We start from the raw sequence: 16,192 nt of genomic DNA on the forward strand, positions 1-16,192 counted from the left end.
ATAGTATACAAAAGTCCTAGATGTTGGACAAAATCATCCCTAGTGAGCAAGCCTGAGGCGACTGTGGCAAGAAAAAACTCCCTTAGATGGTATGAGGAAGAACCAGGCTCAAAAGGGAACCTCATCCTCATTCAGGTGACACCAGAGTGTGATTATAAGTGATTATAAACACCGGGGAGTGTGATTATGAACAATGTCCTTTTTACAGTCATGTACAGTCAGTTGTGTGGTGCAGATACAGCATATGTAGAATGTTATTGTGTGTATTAGTTAGGAGGTTGTTGTCAATGTGTGTGTGTATATACAATGATATAACATTATGACCACCTGTCTAATATCGTGTTGGTCCCCCAGTTGCTGCCAAAACAGCCCTGTAGGTGTGCAAACTGTGATGCACCGTGTATTCTGACATCTTTCTATCAGAACCAGCATTATCTTCCTCAGCAATCTGAGCAACAGTAGCTCTTCTATTTGAACAACAGTAGCTCATCAGTGAGCCTTGGCCATCCATGACCCTGTCGCTGGTTCACCACTGTTCCTTCCTTGGACCACTTTTGATAGATACTAACCACTGCAGACCAGGAACACCCCACAAGAGCTGCAATTTTGGAGACCCTCTGATCCAGTGGTCTAGCCATTACAATTTGGCCCTTTGTCAAACTCCCTCAAATCCTTACGCTGCCCATTTTCCTGCTTCTAACACATCAACTTTGAGGACTTATACTTAATATATCCCACCAACTAACAGTTTCCATGATGAGGAGATAATCTGTGTTATTCACTTCACCTCTCAGCGCTCATAATGTTATTGCTGATGTGTGGTGTTCTGCAATAGACTGGTGTCCCATCCAGGGTGTATCCCTGCCTCACTCCCCATGTTCCTGGGACTCCAGATCCTCCACAACCCTGACCAGGATAAAGTACTTACTAAAAATGAACTAATGAATAAATGATTAAAAAAAATTACTGTTTGAATAAGGGTTATGCCTGTGATATGCAGGTTACAGTATATACACAACACATTAATATTCTTCAGAGCAGTTTCTAGATGTTAGAGCCCTCTGCTGCCGTGGTGTTGAATTGCAATTGCAGAAAAAAAAGAGACTTTTTACTTTCCCCCCTCAACCAACATCCATGTCTGTTTTCGAAACACGAGAATTGCTGTCTCTGTTCCGTTTTGTTGGACTGGGGCTAAATTTTGGAGACATGTAAACAGGAAGTGAAATGAAGAAACGTCTGAAGTCCGTTGTATGGCAATATTGCAAAGGGCAGCTTTGAAACAGACTTTTTTAGACAGCTGCTTTAAATTAAATGAATCTTTAGTGTCTTCCATGTTCTACCACTATTACAAATAGTAAATCCTAAACATTTCTAACCCACAATTACATGTACAGGAGGACTGTTAAATAGTAAATAACAGTACGTAAATGACTTGTATAGCTTGTATCTTCAATCATTTCTGGACAAAAGACAATGGACAATGCACTCAGTACAGAAAAGAAAATAATAGTTATGGATGCGTCCTACAGCAAAAAACATATTAAATAAAAACAGTTTGTCTCCAGACCTGAACTAAAACTAAAAAGGTGTGTGATATATGTGGAGTTTAACCAAACGATCAGGTGATTAGTTAGAACTACTTTCCTATACTATATATAATGTCTTCTGAACAACTACAGGTTTTTTTTTATGTATCTGCAACCTTTTTTATTAGCCGTTTTTATATAGAACACAAATTACATTTTCAGCATTTGGTAACCAAAGCAACTTACATTTATCTCACTTATACTACCAAGCAGTTGAGGGTTAAGGGTTTGCTCAAAGGCCCAAAACTGGCAACCTTCCCTCCAGTAGCCTAAAGCGTTAACCACTGATAATACTTCCCCATGCTCTGGTCTCATTAGACCAGTAGATGTTTCAATAATTGGTTTCTACTCATTCCTCAGTGAAGCAATGAAGCCTCGCTTTGTGGAGTGAACAGATTCTCCCATCTCAGCTATGGATCTCTTCAGTTACTCTGTTGGCACTATCTTGGTTGCTTCTCTGACAAATTGTTTTTGCAAACAGTTAAAAAAATTCCTGCCACTTCAGTATTATGGGCTATTTTGTATAGATTCATGATGTATAATCCCAGTGAGTACATTCAGTTCCAGCGGGTAATACACAAAAATAGGGAAATGTACATTAAGGCACTGTAAAATAAAGTGAACAAAGTGAGATCAATGTGAGAAACAACAGTATAAAGTATGTATTATATTAGTTCAAACATCTTTTCATGCCATGACCTTTTGAAATGCATTACCTTATTGCAAAGTCTAACTCAGGGGTATCATAGACAAAACCCAAAAGCCCACTGGTGGCTTTTAGGCTATATTTAGAGGGTCTATCAGCATCCTCTGGCTGTGGATTGACAGGACAAGTGTGGCCATGAAGGAGGGTCTGGATCCACACCACGCTCCCCAACACCCCACCCTCAAACATGGCATTCCATAGAAAAGAGAGAGAGAGACAGAGAGAAAGAAGACAGAGAGAGAGAGAAAGCAGTCATCGAAGTCCTTCGTTACCCCCCCACCCCAGTCCATTACCACCATTCTCATTCTGCCTAACCTTCTCACACTGATAGTGACCTAAACCCGCAGCACACAGGGCCACTGATTCTGGCCTCGGTGTCCAGGGATGGAACGAGGAGACTGAGCGTGATCAGAGAGGCGCACATTCACAAGAATACTGGCAAAATGGTTGCAGAGGAAGTAGTGGTCACCCTCTCAGGTGGAGCTCCTTGGGGGTTCCGACTGCAAGGAGGAATGGAGCAGAAACAACCACTTCAAGTGTCTAAGGTAAAAGGCTATTAAATATATTGCTGATATCCTTTTCACTACTGTAAATGTATTTACAGTTGTACTGCATGTAGATCATGTTTCATGTTGCTAAATTTGGTTTTCTGTATGTGTGTATGAGATGGTGAGTGAGCGATACCAGTGAGGCCCACACCATTCATTACAATCTATAAAGCTAGCAGGTGTAATATTCAAATACATTTAGATATTACCTTTAGGGAAGACCTTTTTCAGTTGATCCATCATCTATATTTAGCTACTGAAGAAATAATATAGTGTATTACAGGCTATTAGTAGTCCTACAGTTAGTATTCTTGAACCGTAGACGAACCACAGAGTTAGATAGATAGTTGTATAATCTTTCCTTACACATGATACCAGATTTATTTTACAAATTTCCATCTTTGACACCTTGCTACACTCTTGATCTGAGGTCATAGAGTTTGCATGCACCGGATAAACCGGGCTCTTTACAGCATATCTCCTTGCTCTTATCACATTGTCAGCTTTTTATTTGGCTTTCTCTGAAACCCGACACTTTCCAATGGCTCATCTAAATGCGGATGTTATCTCAGGACTGAGTAAAATTACAGCCTCGGATTTATATTTGTATTTGTATATTTATACACCAGGGCACATCTGCGAAACGATGACTTAGACGTTGTGTGGTACATTTTCCCTGATCTAGGAGCTATTTTGGAGTGATGAGCCATAACTGGGTACAGTCTAGTCTCTACATCCAAGTTAATAAATGGTAATGTGTGCTCATGCTCTCATGATCCAAGTTATATGACTTTATATTAACATTTTCCTGAACAACTCTCATCCCATTCCTCTTTGTGTCTCTTCTGTATGAAACAAGGTCACCTCTGTTGAGTTTTATCTGACTTTCCACTTATGGCATGACCTTTTTTCCACTGCCAGACGTGTTCCTAAATGAGATATTCAGATTATCCAGCCATCCTGATTGTCTCTCCTAAGACACAGGCATGTGGAACAAACTGGGTGACAATTAAAGAAACAACATATAGTCTTTGAAGAGTTCCCGTGAGCCAAGTTCATGTGACCTGAATACTTCATGATTGTCCCTGGTTTCGACTCAAATCACAAGCTGGAGTGCGATGTTAAAATGAACCTGTTTTAACCGATTGACAACTGCCTCCTGACAAAATGCTGAGGACTTTATTTAGGCTGTATGGGGAACACATGGTAAATTCATGTCATGCCCCACGTAGAGAAGGAACAGCTGCTCTGGCACAAGGTGTATGTGTTGTTCATTTAGTCCACATTCTTGGCCCATTAGATAAAACAAAATATCAAGCCAAGGTGAATCGTGATTAAACATTTTTGCTTTTCAGTTAGAAGTGTATGGTCATGATCTTGATAACTGGAATGTAAATGACCTCATTTTAGGTGTTTTATGCAGACTGGTCAGGAATGAAAAAGAAGGAACCAAATCCACACCAGTCTGAATCACTGAAATTAGACAAAGATCTGAAAAACATAATTTCTGTGTTCTGTGAATCAAAAGATCTGAAAAAAATAATTCATTATGAATAAATTATTATTATTATTTTTAAATACACAATAATCTGGGACATCACATTTGATTAGGAAACATCTAGACACACGTCTGTACTTAGAATTGGCTCTTATTTATAGAGGGTTAAGCACACTTGTGCTCTTTGTAAAAGGAAAATCCCTACTGCTGGAAGTAGATACGAATATCAGGCTAGTGGATAAAGATGGCATGTGCTGGTGAAGTGGGTGATAGAACAACACGCTCCTATCTGACAGGTGGATTCCAGCACATTGTGACAAATGAGAACACACAAGAGCCACAATTTGAAGGTCACTCTATGTCCTTGCCTTTAGGACAGTTTGTTTGCTGTTATCGAATTAGATTCCTAAGCTAAGTTGAAGGAAGGTTTTAGAGAAAATATTTAATTTCACTCGTTAGAACGATCAGAAATTTGGATTGAAGACTTAACAAGAGCTATTTTTAAATATAAATCTTGTTAAAATGTAATACTTTTGGCCACCAATAATGAGATACTGCAAAAAGAAAACATAAAAACTGTAAAGATAGCCTTCTGAAACCAAGAATTACATCATCTGATCATTTTGAAGCTAGGTGAGTGCACAAGCACAGTCTAAGCATTACCTAGTGCTGATTTACACAGTCAAACTATAGACATAGAGCAGATGGTCAAAAGGAAGGAAGGAACAAATAATTATATGAAAGTAGCTAACCAAATTCAGTAGAAACATGTTAAGCTAGTTTTGAGCGCTATGCTTTAAACACCTGCCACTGCTTTTATGCTATTTTATGTTACATTACACCTGAAAGCTGATAATAGCATTCACTTCAACTTTCTGAAATTAGTTTACGGTATGTTTGGTTCGTTTCCATCTTCACTAAGTGCACCTGCTGAGTGACAGAGTCTAATGATGGGTTTACAGGGAACAGATGCGGCAGTTACATGGTAAATGCCATTCATTTACTTTAATTCCAGTGTATCTGCACAGAAAGCTGCTAATTATAGCTTTAAAAATGAATGGCATATAGGGGCTATGGTGAAGAAAACAACTGAGCGGCATATGCTAATCAAAACAACGTGACTTTCATGTGTTCTATGTATATTTTAAAATGATGTGCTTTTATGAGTGACCTCATGAGTGAACTTCGAGAAATGGCCTGCTGATTGTGTCTGACTTTTGTTGTTTGTGTTGACTTTGTCTCTCCCTGCTGGTGTAGGTGAGGAAGCGCAGTAAGGCTTGCAGGGCAGGTCTACGGGAGGCTGATGAACTGGTGTCCATTAATGATGTGTTTTGTGGTGAACTGTCTCACGCCGAGGCCATGAATTTGATCGACAGTGGCCGGGGAACCCTTCATTTACGGATCAAAAGGTATATGTTTGTGTGCAATATAATGAGAAAGATATGGTGAATTTCAGAAGAAAATGTGATGCACTATAATCTGGTGTCATGAAAGTTCGAAAGTTCGAAAGTTCGAAAGAAAGAAAGAAAGAAAGAAAGAAAGAAAGAAAGAAAGAAAGAAAGAAAGAAAGAAAGAAAGATATAGATATAGATATAAGATATAGATAAGATATAGTCTAGCTCCTGAACTTTCTCTCCAAATTATTTGAAATCATATGTCAATAACTCAATACAAAAAAAGGTAAAATAATCTAGCTTTACTTATTTAAGGTACAAAAATATATAAAATATTTATGTAATATAAAATATTTATATAATATAAAATAATTTCGGCATTAGACTACTGATCGGAAGGTTGTGAGTTCGAATCCCAGCTCCACCAAGCCACTGTTGGGCCCTTGAGCAAGGCCCTTAACCCTCAGTTGCTCAGTTATACAAAAATGACATAAAATGTAAATCACTCTGGATAAGGGCGTCTGCCAAATGCCAGAAAGGTAAATGAAAGATGTGCACTAAAAGGTTACAACCTGTCCTACCTGGAATGTACTAAAGTCAGAATCTTGAAGGGGGAATTTTGACACTCTCTCTCTCTCTCTCTCTCTCTCTCTCCACTTCCAAAACAAGCTTCTGAAAAACATGAAAAGATGATGTTTTAGGAGGAATATATAATCACTAGGCTGACAAAAGTGCAACACATTTCATGCATACATATGGTTGAATGTTTGTAGTGTCAGTACAGCAAGGTTTTTCTCAGAGTTCTATCGGTATAGTTTGCATCATGCTAGTTAACATTCAAGAGATTAGGGATAAAACTGCTCTTAGTCAGATTTAAGCTTGGTTCCTTAGTGAGAGGGGGATTTGCTGTCAGTAAACAAATAACTGTGTGATTTAAAGAGTCATGTTCTTTCTCTTTTGTGGTATTTTTTTATTTGGTCAGAGGAGCATTCACACTTCTACTTGAGTAAGGAATCTGTGTATTTTTACCTTGATTACTTAAAATGTTAAATGTAAAGAGCAATTCTCTATATTTAATTTTCTTTGTTTTTCATTTCAGGGCCCCTTTGGGGTTCCCATCTGTAGTTCTACTGGATCGAGCCCCCTCTCCTCGCATTGATAAAGAATACCGGGCAGCACTCAGAGCTTTGTCTCCACCAGTGTCCTCGAAAGTATCATCTCTCCATAGAGGATCACTCATGTCACCCACCAATGGCCCAGAATGGCTGAGATCCCCTCCTGAAAGTGAAGCATACTACGGTGAAACGGACAGTGATGCAGACGTTGCAGCTCAGGACAGACAGCGCAAGCCAAAGCGTCGCAGTCCCAGCAGCTCTCCAGCCAAAACCTTTGGTCGAATCTCACCCAGTCAGGATGACAACTCAGAGATGAGCGGCTGTGAGAGCACATCTGATATGTCTACATACTCCCAGATTGAATCCTGGGCCATTCCTAATGGCACACATGGGAGGGTGGAGAAGAGTTTACCTGGAGTGGCTCGAAGAGAGGTGGTATACCAGCCTAATGGGGTGGAGTGGCCTCTTCAGGCCGAGCACTCTTCTGAGAACTCTGATCAAAGCCCATCCGGTGCTGTAGAAGTTGATAGCGGATTCCAGGAACCCCCTACAGTTCCACTCGTATCTCCAAAGCGGGCTAAAGAGGCCCTCATGCGTACATCCTACTCACAGCTGGTGCCAATGGTGGGTCCTGTGGATAAACCTGTGGATGAAGAACTCACCATGACATATATGGATAAAGCCAAGGAAGCCAGTGAGTACTTAACCCACAGTACACACCTTGTACACGTGATGTACATACACACATGGCTCCATTCATTATACCAGTCCACTTTTAAACTTTTCTGGCCACAACCTCCAGAATCATGAGGGGTGAATTCTCTTTGTTTCTCTACGCTCCTGTATACAGAAATCTAACCTGAAAAAACTATCTTTTCAGGCAAATATATAGCTGCTAGCCCAAAGATAGTCAAGAGTACCCATAGTTGGATGTTTGTATTATCATTGAAAAAGCCTTTTCCTGTACATGTAGGCAATTCTTGGCCACGTTTGCTGGTGAAACATGTCACAGTCTGCAGTAAAAGCTAGAGGTCAGGCTTGCAAAACTACAGTACCACCAGATACATCGAAAAAATGGCTGATGGCTGCTTTCTTTTACTACTTTAGGGTCTTGACCTGTCTTACCTCATCCACTATAATTAGAAACATCTCATGTTGCCCCCCAGCGGCCATTTATTGAAAGTTGAGTATAGTTTTGTGGCCATGAATTTCAGCCTAAATCACTAGCAATTATCGTCAATCACACAACGATGTCAGGTGTGAAATTAATACAAAATATAAAATATTACTAATAGTACCCAAAAAGTGTTCCGATACTTATGACTACAACAAAACCTAATACAAAATAAATAATGTTATGAATCACACTCAGGTGTAAATAGTTTAAAGTGCCCGTACACATATAGGTATTTGGAAGTGGTTGCTCTATAAGCTCCTGTGTTGTGATTTTGTAAAAGAGTGTGGTGGAGTGGTGAGCTCATATATATGTGGCAGTACAGGTTCTTCCCTAGTCCTATTGAAGAAGCTTTATGGCAGTCAGTTGGGGAAAGGTGGGAGGGAGAGAGGAAGAACTTGAGGCTATATTTTCCATCTGACTCAGGCTAATAATGCAAGTACTTCTGTTGCATGCCTGGAATGGCATGTCCAGTTGCTGCTCCATGTCTGTTGCACGTTTTAGGAGCTTCGCCGCTGTCACTGATTTTGTTTCATGTGTTGTTCTGGTTTGGGTCATCTTCATACTTATCTGCTAAACACACACACACCACAATAAATTTTTTATTTACATGTCACCTATCTATATTACATCTACTTCTGGTCCCAAGGTTTTGTTATTTTCTTGGCTGGCCACATTTTAGTAAAATCTGCAAGGGGTATATTTAGATCACTGTGTAAGGAGAAGATCTGAAGGTAGACACCAACAGGTGTAAAATGTGTATTGAACAGATTCACTGACAAGATTTTTTACAAACCAGATTGATTCTTCTTCTTCTTAAATAGACTTATATGACAAAAGTAATTAATGCCAACCAGCTATTGTTAATAGATATACGCACTCGCCATCCACTTTAATAAAAAAAAAAACTGCACAATGCATAAGATTATACAGATACAGGCCAAGAGCTTCAGGTAATGTTCACACCAAACATCAGAATGGGGGAAAGTGTAACGTCTGTGGCTTCAAACGTGACTTTAACCGTGTTGTCCTGAGATTTTCACACACAACAGTCTGTAGAGTTTACACAGAATAGAGTAAAAAACATTTAAAAAAACATCCTATGTGCAGTGGGTCTATAGGCTAAAACACTCTTTCGATGAGAAAGCTCAGAGAAGCCTGACTGGATTTCTGTAGTAACTCATATAATCCAGGCAACAAAGAAAAGGAATCTGAAACTGTCATGGGCAGATCTAAAAAGACCAGGTGATTTTTTCCTGATCTCCAACTTCCTGTGCCTGTGATAGCCTTACAGTCTTGTTCTTGGCTGACAATAGTGGATCCCAATGTGGTCTTCTCCTGTAGTAGCCAACCTACCTCAAGGTCTGATGTTTTGTCTATTCTGAGATGCTTTTCAGATCACCATGGTTGTAAAGAGTGATTATATGAGTAACTATACCCTTCTTGGTAGCTAAAATCCAGCTATTTTCTTCTGACCATTCTTATTAACAAAGTCTTTCAGAGTGCAGACCCTTTATACACAGGATGTTTTTGTTTTTCAAACCATTCTCTCTAAACTCTAAAGACATTTTGTGCGTGAACAGCAGTTTCTGAAATACTCAAACCAGTCCATCTGGCACCTAAAACCATGATTGGCTGTTTGGATAACTGCAAAAATGACCAGGTGCACAGGCGATCCTATTAGAGTGGATTGTCGTATATTTACACATAAATACTTACATTACTTGTCTATTTTTATGTGCAGCTGATATCTGAGTGTTAATTCTTTGTATCTAGTATCCTTGGTCGATGAGGCGCTAACTCTTATCTCTGAAGTGTTTGGGCTCTTGGCCCATATCTAATCATAGAAGGTCACCTTGCAATCGACTTTTCAGGACTGATTCAGAGAATCTTATACAGATTAGGTAGTGTACCTCGAGCCCTCTTTAGACAGTCACAGATACAGTGAGTAAATTCTTGTTTGTTCATCTGTGAGAAAATGGGATAACCGGGGAGCTTAGTGATATCTTTGCTGTCAAGCTTTAATAGTAAATAGCTAGTATGCTGAGTGGGGATCATTTGAAGCAGCAGTATTAGACTAATCCATCTAGGAATAATAAGATAGCCAAATGCTGTTGAAAAGCGATAATGTTAGACCCTCTGCAATCAAAGACACCTGTCTCCTGCTGCTAGGCTCATATTGGTTTACAAGGCCTGGGACATGGTGCATGAAACTGCGCATTGCAGTATGGTGTTATGTGTCAACACAGACACCGATGAGGACAGTAATGAATGATGATGGCAAACATGAGCAGTTTGTTCTGTACAACTCTGTGAATCAAACAATGCTTAAAGCCAATGGGGTATTACTAAGTCATGGCAGACAGCGCCCAGTGGTGTGCCCGGACAGGTGGGCAGTGTTCAGCGGCACTACTCACAGACTGAAATAGTTTCAATGACATAATGGGGTTTCATTGGGCCTATGGCAGGATCTTGTTGGTAGATGAATGCTCTTTAAAAGGTCTCACCCCAGAGTAAAGGCAGAAGGATTTGGGGGTGATGTGGACAGGGTCTCCACAGATTGCTGGCTGCTCTCTCCTAGCATGTGAGTGTGTGTGTCCTTCCAGTCGAAACTGACGTTGGGAAGGTAGGAGAACAAACACATCATGAAGAACCTCACATCACTTTCCGAGCTTGCGCATGTAGCCCCCTCTGCCTACACAGGTAAAACATGAGCTCTTTTATTTAACTTTGAGTATCCTGCCATACTTTATGATGAAGACCTTTTTTTTTAATCCAGAGCAAAACAAAAAATGGAAGGAAGATTTTGGACTTTGGAATTTTTAGAATATTATAACATTGTAAAATATTTTATCTACTGAGTTTTTGCTTACTGAGCTGTTTGGATTTTTTTTATGGCTTGTTGAGATTATATTCAGATTCTTTTTGAAAAGTGGAATTGATATAGTTAGAAGTTTGATCACTGAATAGTCACTGTGTACATCTCAGGGAATATAGAGGCATTCATATGTTCATGTTTGTTTTAGTTCATATTTGACAAATTAGTGTATTTTAATTTTACTATATTTTAAAAGGAATACATTTAGGGTCTATCTTGCACAGTATCCTCATATTGCTAGTTTGAGGCATTATATGAAAGTATAACACAAAAATATATGTTGCAACATACACACAACATTTTTAGTCTATAGAAAACATAGTTTTTTTTAGCATGAAGACAGTCAGTTTCTCTCTTTAGAGGTCACTCTCTCCTACTGTTAGAATGTGTAGGGCTATTTGTAGTAAAGAGTGATCTCATAGATTCATCATAGGCAGATCTTTGCCAGACATGCTTTTAACAGCTACCTCACCACATTACAATGTCCTATTTCAGCTCTTTCATTACACTATTTTATTACACTGATCGATAAAAAACACATTGCCAGGCATTAATGTTACTAAACATGCTAGCCTGGTGTTTAGTATGTCTGTTCACAAAACTCATATATTCTATTGAACTGAAATTTTGTGTTTGAAATTCCTGTGATGTTATAGGAAGACACTTGTCATTTATAAATTCAGATATATATATATATATATATATATATATAAAATCAAAACAAAATCTCTCTTTGACCACTGGAAACATATTAGTCACTATAATTAACTGTCTCCAACTGTCTTCTTTCATCTCTAGAACTTCACAGAAGTGAGAGTGTGCAGGACAAGCAGGTGAAGGAAGCTCGATCCAAGTGTCGCACCATTGCCTCTTTGCTGACAGATGCTCCCAACCCTCACTCTAAAGGTGTGCTTATGTTCAAAAAGCGCCGACAGAGGGCTAAAAAATACACACTTACCTGCTTTGGCAGTGTTGACACAGACCACTGTAGCAACACAGACGGAGAGACAGAGGACGAGAGCATTTTTCTTGGCAGTGAATCAGAGATTGACGAGGACAGCCTTTCTACAGCACCGGACCCTACATGGGACAGTGGATACCTGGACGTTTTAGAGAGGAGGACCTCAGCATATGTGTTGTCTGATGGGGAGGCAGATGGTAGTCTGGGCTTAAGCGACACTTCAGGGAGAGGGGCAGAGCTTTTTGAGCAGCAAAGGAAGAAGGCTGAGAAACATATACCAACACCCATCACTCCTACAGCGAATCCCATACCCCAGCAACAGTCTGACACTATGCTGACCTACACATCCATTACTCCAGTGACACCAGTCTCCTCCCATAATACCAACATGGTGAATGGGGAGCCTGTGGTGGTGAGCAGAACCAGTGTAGTGCTATCTTCACCTAGCCAGACGTCCATGCCCGCTATGTCAGGGGCCTTTCCAGAGCAGTCAGATGCTTGCTCTGGAAGCTCAGTTATGAATAGAACTGCAAGGCCTTTTGCCCCAGGCTGTGTCAGTCATAGAGCTGCAACAGTCCCAGTCATCTTCAAGCCCAACACTTCTAAGAAGACCCCACTTCAAGCTCAAGCGGTATCTGTGGCAACAGTACCAGCTTCCTTCTCTTCTAATGGCTCTGATGGGAAAAGAGCCAGTTCAACCCTGTACATCCCCCCAAGACCATCCACTGTCAGTCTTCCCACCTCTATCTTGTCTCCATCCTCCTCTGTGGCCTCTGCTCCATTTTCTCCTACTTCTTCAAATGGTATACTTGTCATGCCACAGAGTTCAGGTACTTCTGCTTATCACTCTCCTCCAGTTGCCCCTACTCCACCAGCTATGAATTCACAATCTTTTTCATCACCACCAACACAAAATATGTCCTTCAGCCCATCTCCTACCATGGCTCAACCTCCACCACCATCATCACAATCATATTTATCCACTTATACCCCTAGCCAATCCCTTCCCCAAGTCCCAACCCCTGCCCCTGCTCAAGTACCTGCACCAGCCACTCAGGGCCCAAACACGCAACCACCACCATCACCTCACAAAGTTTCTTTTAACCCATATATCTCAGTGGCAACCACAACGTCTGGAACAGCAGAGTCCTCCATAGTACATCAGTATCCACTTTCCAATTCAAGTACAGGGATTTCTTCTCGAGAACAGCGCATCTCTGTACCTGCTGCCCGAACAGGCATCCTGCAGGAAGCTCGTCGCCGTGGCACTAAGAAGCCCATGTTTAGCAAACCTGAAGAGAAGAAACCTGTGTCCTACAACCCTGACCTGCTGTCTCTAGTGCAGAACCTTGATGAGAGGCCCCGCTCTGGGGCAGAGCATGGATTTGAGTCAGGCCCAGAGGAAGATTACCTCAACCTGGGTGCAGAGGCTTGCAACTTCATGCAGGCTCAAAGGAGCAAGATACCTCCACTAGTTGCTCCTAAGCCAGCAAATACCACAATTGATATCCCCCAGATGGGTGGCAAAGGAGCAGATTTGTTTGCTCGTCGACAGAGTCGCATGGATCGCTATGTGGTGGACAAACAACCCAAGTCGCCAGCCAAGCCACGAGAGCCCTCACCCACCCCATCTCTTCCAGCTCACTGGAAATATTCCTCTAATGTTCGTGCCCCTCCACCTATCAGCTACAATCCATTGCTGTCCCCCTCTTGCCCCCCAGTGGCCCAACGAAGTAGTAAGGCCAATGAAGCTGCAAAAAGTGGAATAAAAACGAACCCTGGTCAGCAAAAACAAGGCATCAAAGCTCTGGACTTCTTAAGCAGACAGCCATACCAGCTTAATTCCTCTTTGTTCAGTTATGGTGGGGGAGTTCCCCAGCCTATGACCACCTATCAACAACAGCATCAGCCATCAATGTCAAATGGAGTTGGGGTAGTCGGCACAACCCTAAACTCACCAAAACAAGTGCCTGTCAAAGCACAACGTATATATGAGATCAAGCGCTTTTCAACTCCCACCCCAATGTCAGCACCCACAGCCTTGAACCCCACTGTGATTGTACCACGCTCTGCCACCACTCTGGCTGAGCCCCTGTGGCATTCTGAAATTGCTTCACCTCCACCTATTACTCCACGATCTTCTGCACCCTTCTGCTCACCACCCACTACCCCAACCTCTCCACCACCTCCTGCCCCTACAGGGGCCCTGCCAGCACTGCCCAAACTTTCCACTGCTCCTGTACCTAACGCAATGCCTATCCCAGGACCTGTTCCCATGCAAGCCAATGCACCTTACCAAGCAGCCAAGCAGTTTAAGAGTGCCCCGAATCTGAGTCCCCTCTCCCCAAGTGGAATGCGCTCAGCTGTATCTGCAAGTAGCCAAAATCTGCAAGCACCTAGACCACGCTTTAGCACCTCAAGTATGGGCCTGCAGCCCAAAGTGTGGAGGCCAGGCTCAATACTATATTAAGCAATATACAGTCACAAAATATCACCTCCAAGGTGCAACACTAACCAGAGACCCTGCCTAAAGCGGATGTATTACACTGCATCTGGTTGTGAATCATTCACCACAATAATAGGATCAAGACACTAATTACATGATTTATTCAGAACATAATTTATGTGTTAAACATTTGTATATCACTTTAAATAGCTGCAACTTTGTTGTTTCACTTGTTATTAATGTTATGAATGTGTGATGCACAAACAAATCATATATGATGCTAATACTGGGATATTTTTCAGATAAATAACAATTAAATGCTCTATTACTATTTTATTCACTGGATTTATCAGGAAAAGGAATGACCAGGGACATTGTTTAAGCTGTGGAAAATGGCAGCACTAGACAAAAACCTTGATAGGTTAAAACAAGGGATGGAATTTTGAAAGATGAAGATGAAAGATAAATGAATATGTGCAGCTCAACTCAGTATCATGAGTTATAGACTGTCCGTGACTGACTCAAGGACTCCAGAGAGTTTTGTATACATGTGCCAAACTTGCCATCGGATGTAAAGAACGTGGATATATTTGAAGCAGTGACAAAACAGCGAAAACAGTTATTGTGATAAAGAGATATAGGAAAGATGCTTGAAGGATTCTGTGTGGAAACACGATTGACGTCCTCATCAGGAGAGATGGTACAAACCATGGTTACTCAAATCTGGACACAATCTATTTGGCTGCTTGATGCATGTGCACATCTGCATCTTTTGCTGATTCAGCCTGCCGATCGCTTGCCGCTGCCTTCTTCTATAATCTGCAATGCATGTGAATCCACCTGTGAGGAGCTGAGATGAATGCATGACCGGTTGGGGAAAAAACCCATGTAATTGCTACACATCATCAACTTTTACATTTTGCTGTTTTGGCGATTATTATTGCAGATGGTTTTGCAATTTTTGTTTTGTTTTGTTTCATTCTTGTTTGTTGTTGTTTGTTTGTTTGCATACCAAGCCTCTTTGTCATGTGTGAATGAACCTAGTTTTTCCAAAATGGTCTAAATGTGTAAAAAATTATATATGCATATACACTTTTTAAAAAAAAGTACTAAACTGTATATATTTCCTGTTCCCTGGTGTGATGCCTTCAGTCATACATCTTTTGTACCTTTAGTATATATCTTTTACTTGGAATAGTCCATGTATTGTACCTTTACATCGTTACAAAAATAATTACAGGCAAAAGAGTGATCATTAAGGTCCCGATAAGTACCTTAATAGACACACACCCCAGGGAAATATACAGGTACAGCTTAGTACTTTTTATCTGTAGTATAACAAGCACAATAGTCAAATTCTGTGGTTGGTGCCATTTCTCCTCTGAGGTTTGGTTGTTGGTTTTTGGCTATATTATTGAGAGCATTTATAATAATAGTCCCTCCTTTTTTATTTCAGTTAGTAGCAGACAGACATTGGTGTGTATGTATCCTACAATCCAAGTTAAGATGTTTTAAGATGTTCATTTTCCTGTTGTATTATCTGCCTTTAGTTTACTTTAAAAAAATATATATACATTAACAGTAAATATTTCTTTTGTTATAATTGCATAACAGCTTTAACTATGAATAAAGCAAAGCAAAAGAGGTAGTAGCTTGTTTGACAGAAATATGAAGGCTCTGGATATTGTATTGTGTCAAATAACATTGACTGGACGACACACTAACGCTTTAGCAGAGCAATAAAATAAAACTTAATAAAACTCCATGTTTCTTGTCAGTTTACAAATATATTCACTTTCATTGTTTTCATATTACATGAACTTTACTGAAAGACAATCGTGTATCACAGCTACATGTATAAACTTCACGTTTATCTGCTATCAAAA

General features: G+C 40.5%; 1 protein-coding gene across 1 annotated transcript; it reads left to right on the forward strand.

Moving 5' to 3' along the window:
• The first annotated feature begins 2,483 nt into the window (after nucleotides 1-2,483).
• On the forward strand, nucleotides 2,484-16,065 carry synpo2lb (synaptopodin 2-like b). Its single transcript, XM_058405518.1, has 4 exons — nucleotides 2,484-2,837; nucleotides 5,596-5,747; nucleotides 6,832-7,541; nucleotides 11,698-16,065. The coding sequence occupies exons 1-4, from the start codon at nucleotides 2,736-2,738 to the stop codon at nucleotides 14,328-14,330; spliced, it is 3,597 nt and encodes a 1,198-aa protein (XP_058261501.1). The 5' UTR covers nucleotides 2,484-2,735; the 3' UTR covers nucleotides 14,331-16,065.
• The last annotated feature ends 127 nt before the right edge of the window (nucleotides 16,066-16,192 follow it).

The sequence above is a fragment of the Hemibagrus wyckioides genome, linkage group LG13 (genome assembly GCF_019097595.1).
Source record: "Hemibagrus wyckioides isolate EC202008001 linkage group LG13, SWU_Hwy_1.0, whole genome shotgun sequence".
NCBI lineage: Eukaryota > Metazoa > Chordata > Actinopteri > Siluriformes > Bagridae > Hemibagrus > Hemibagrus wyckioides.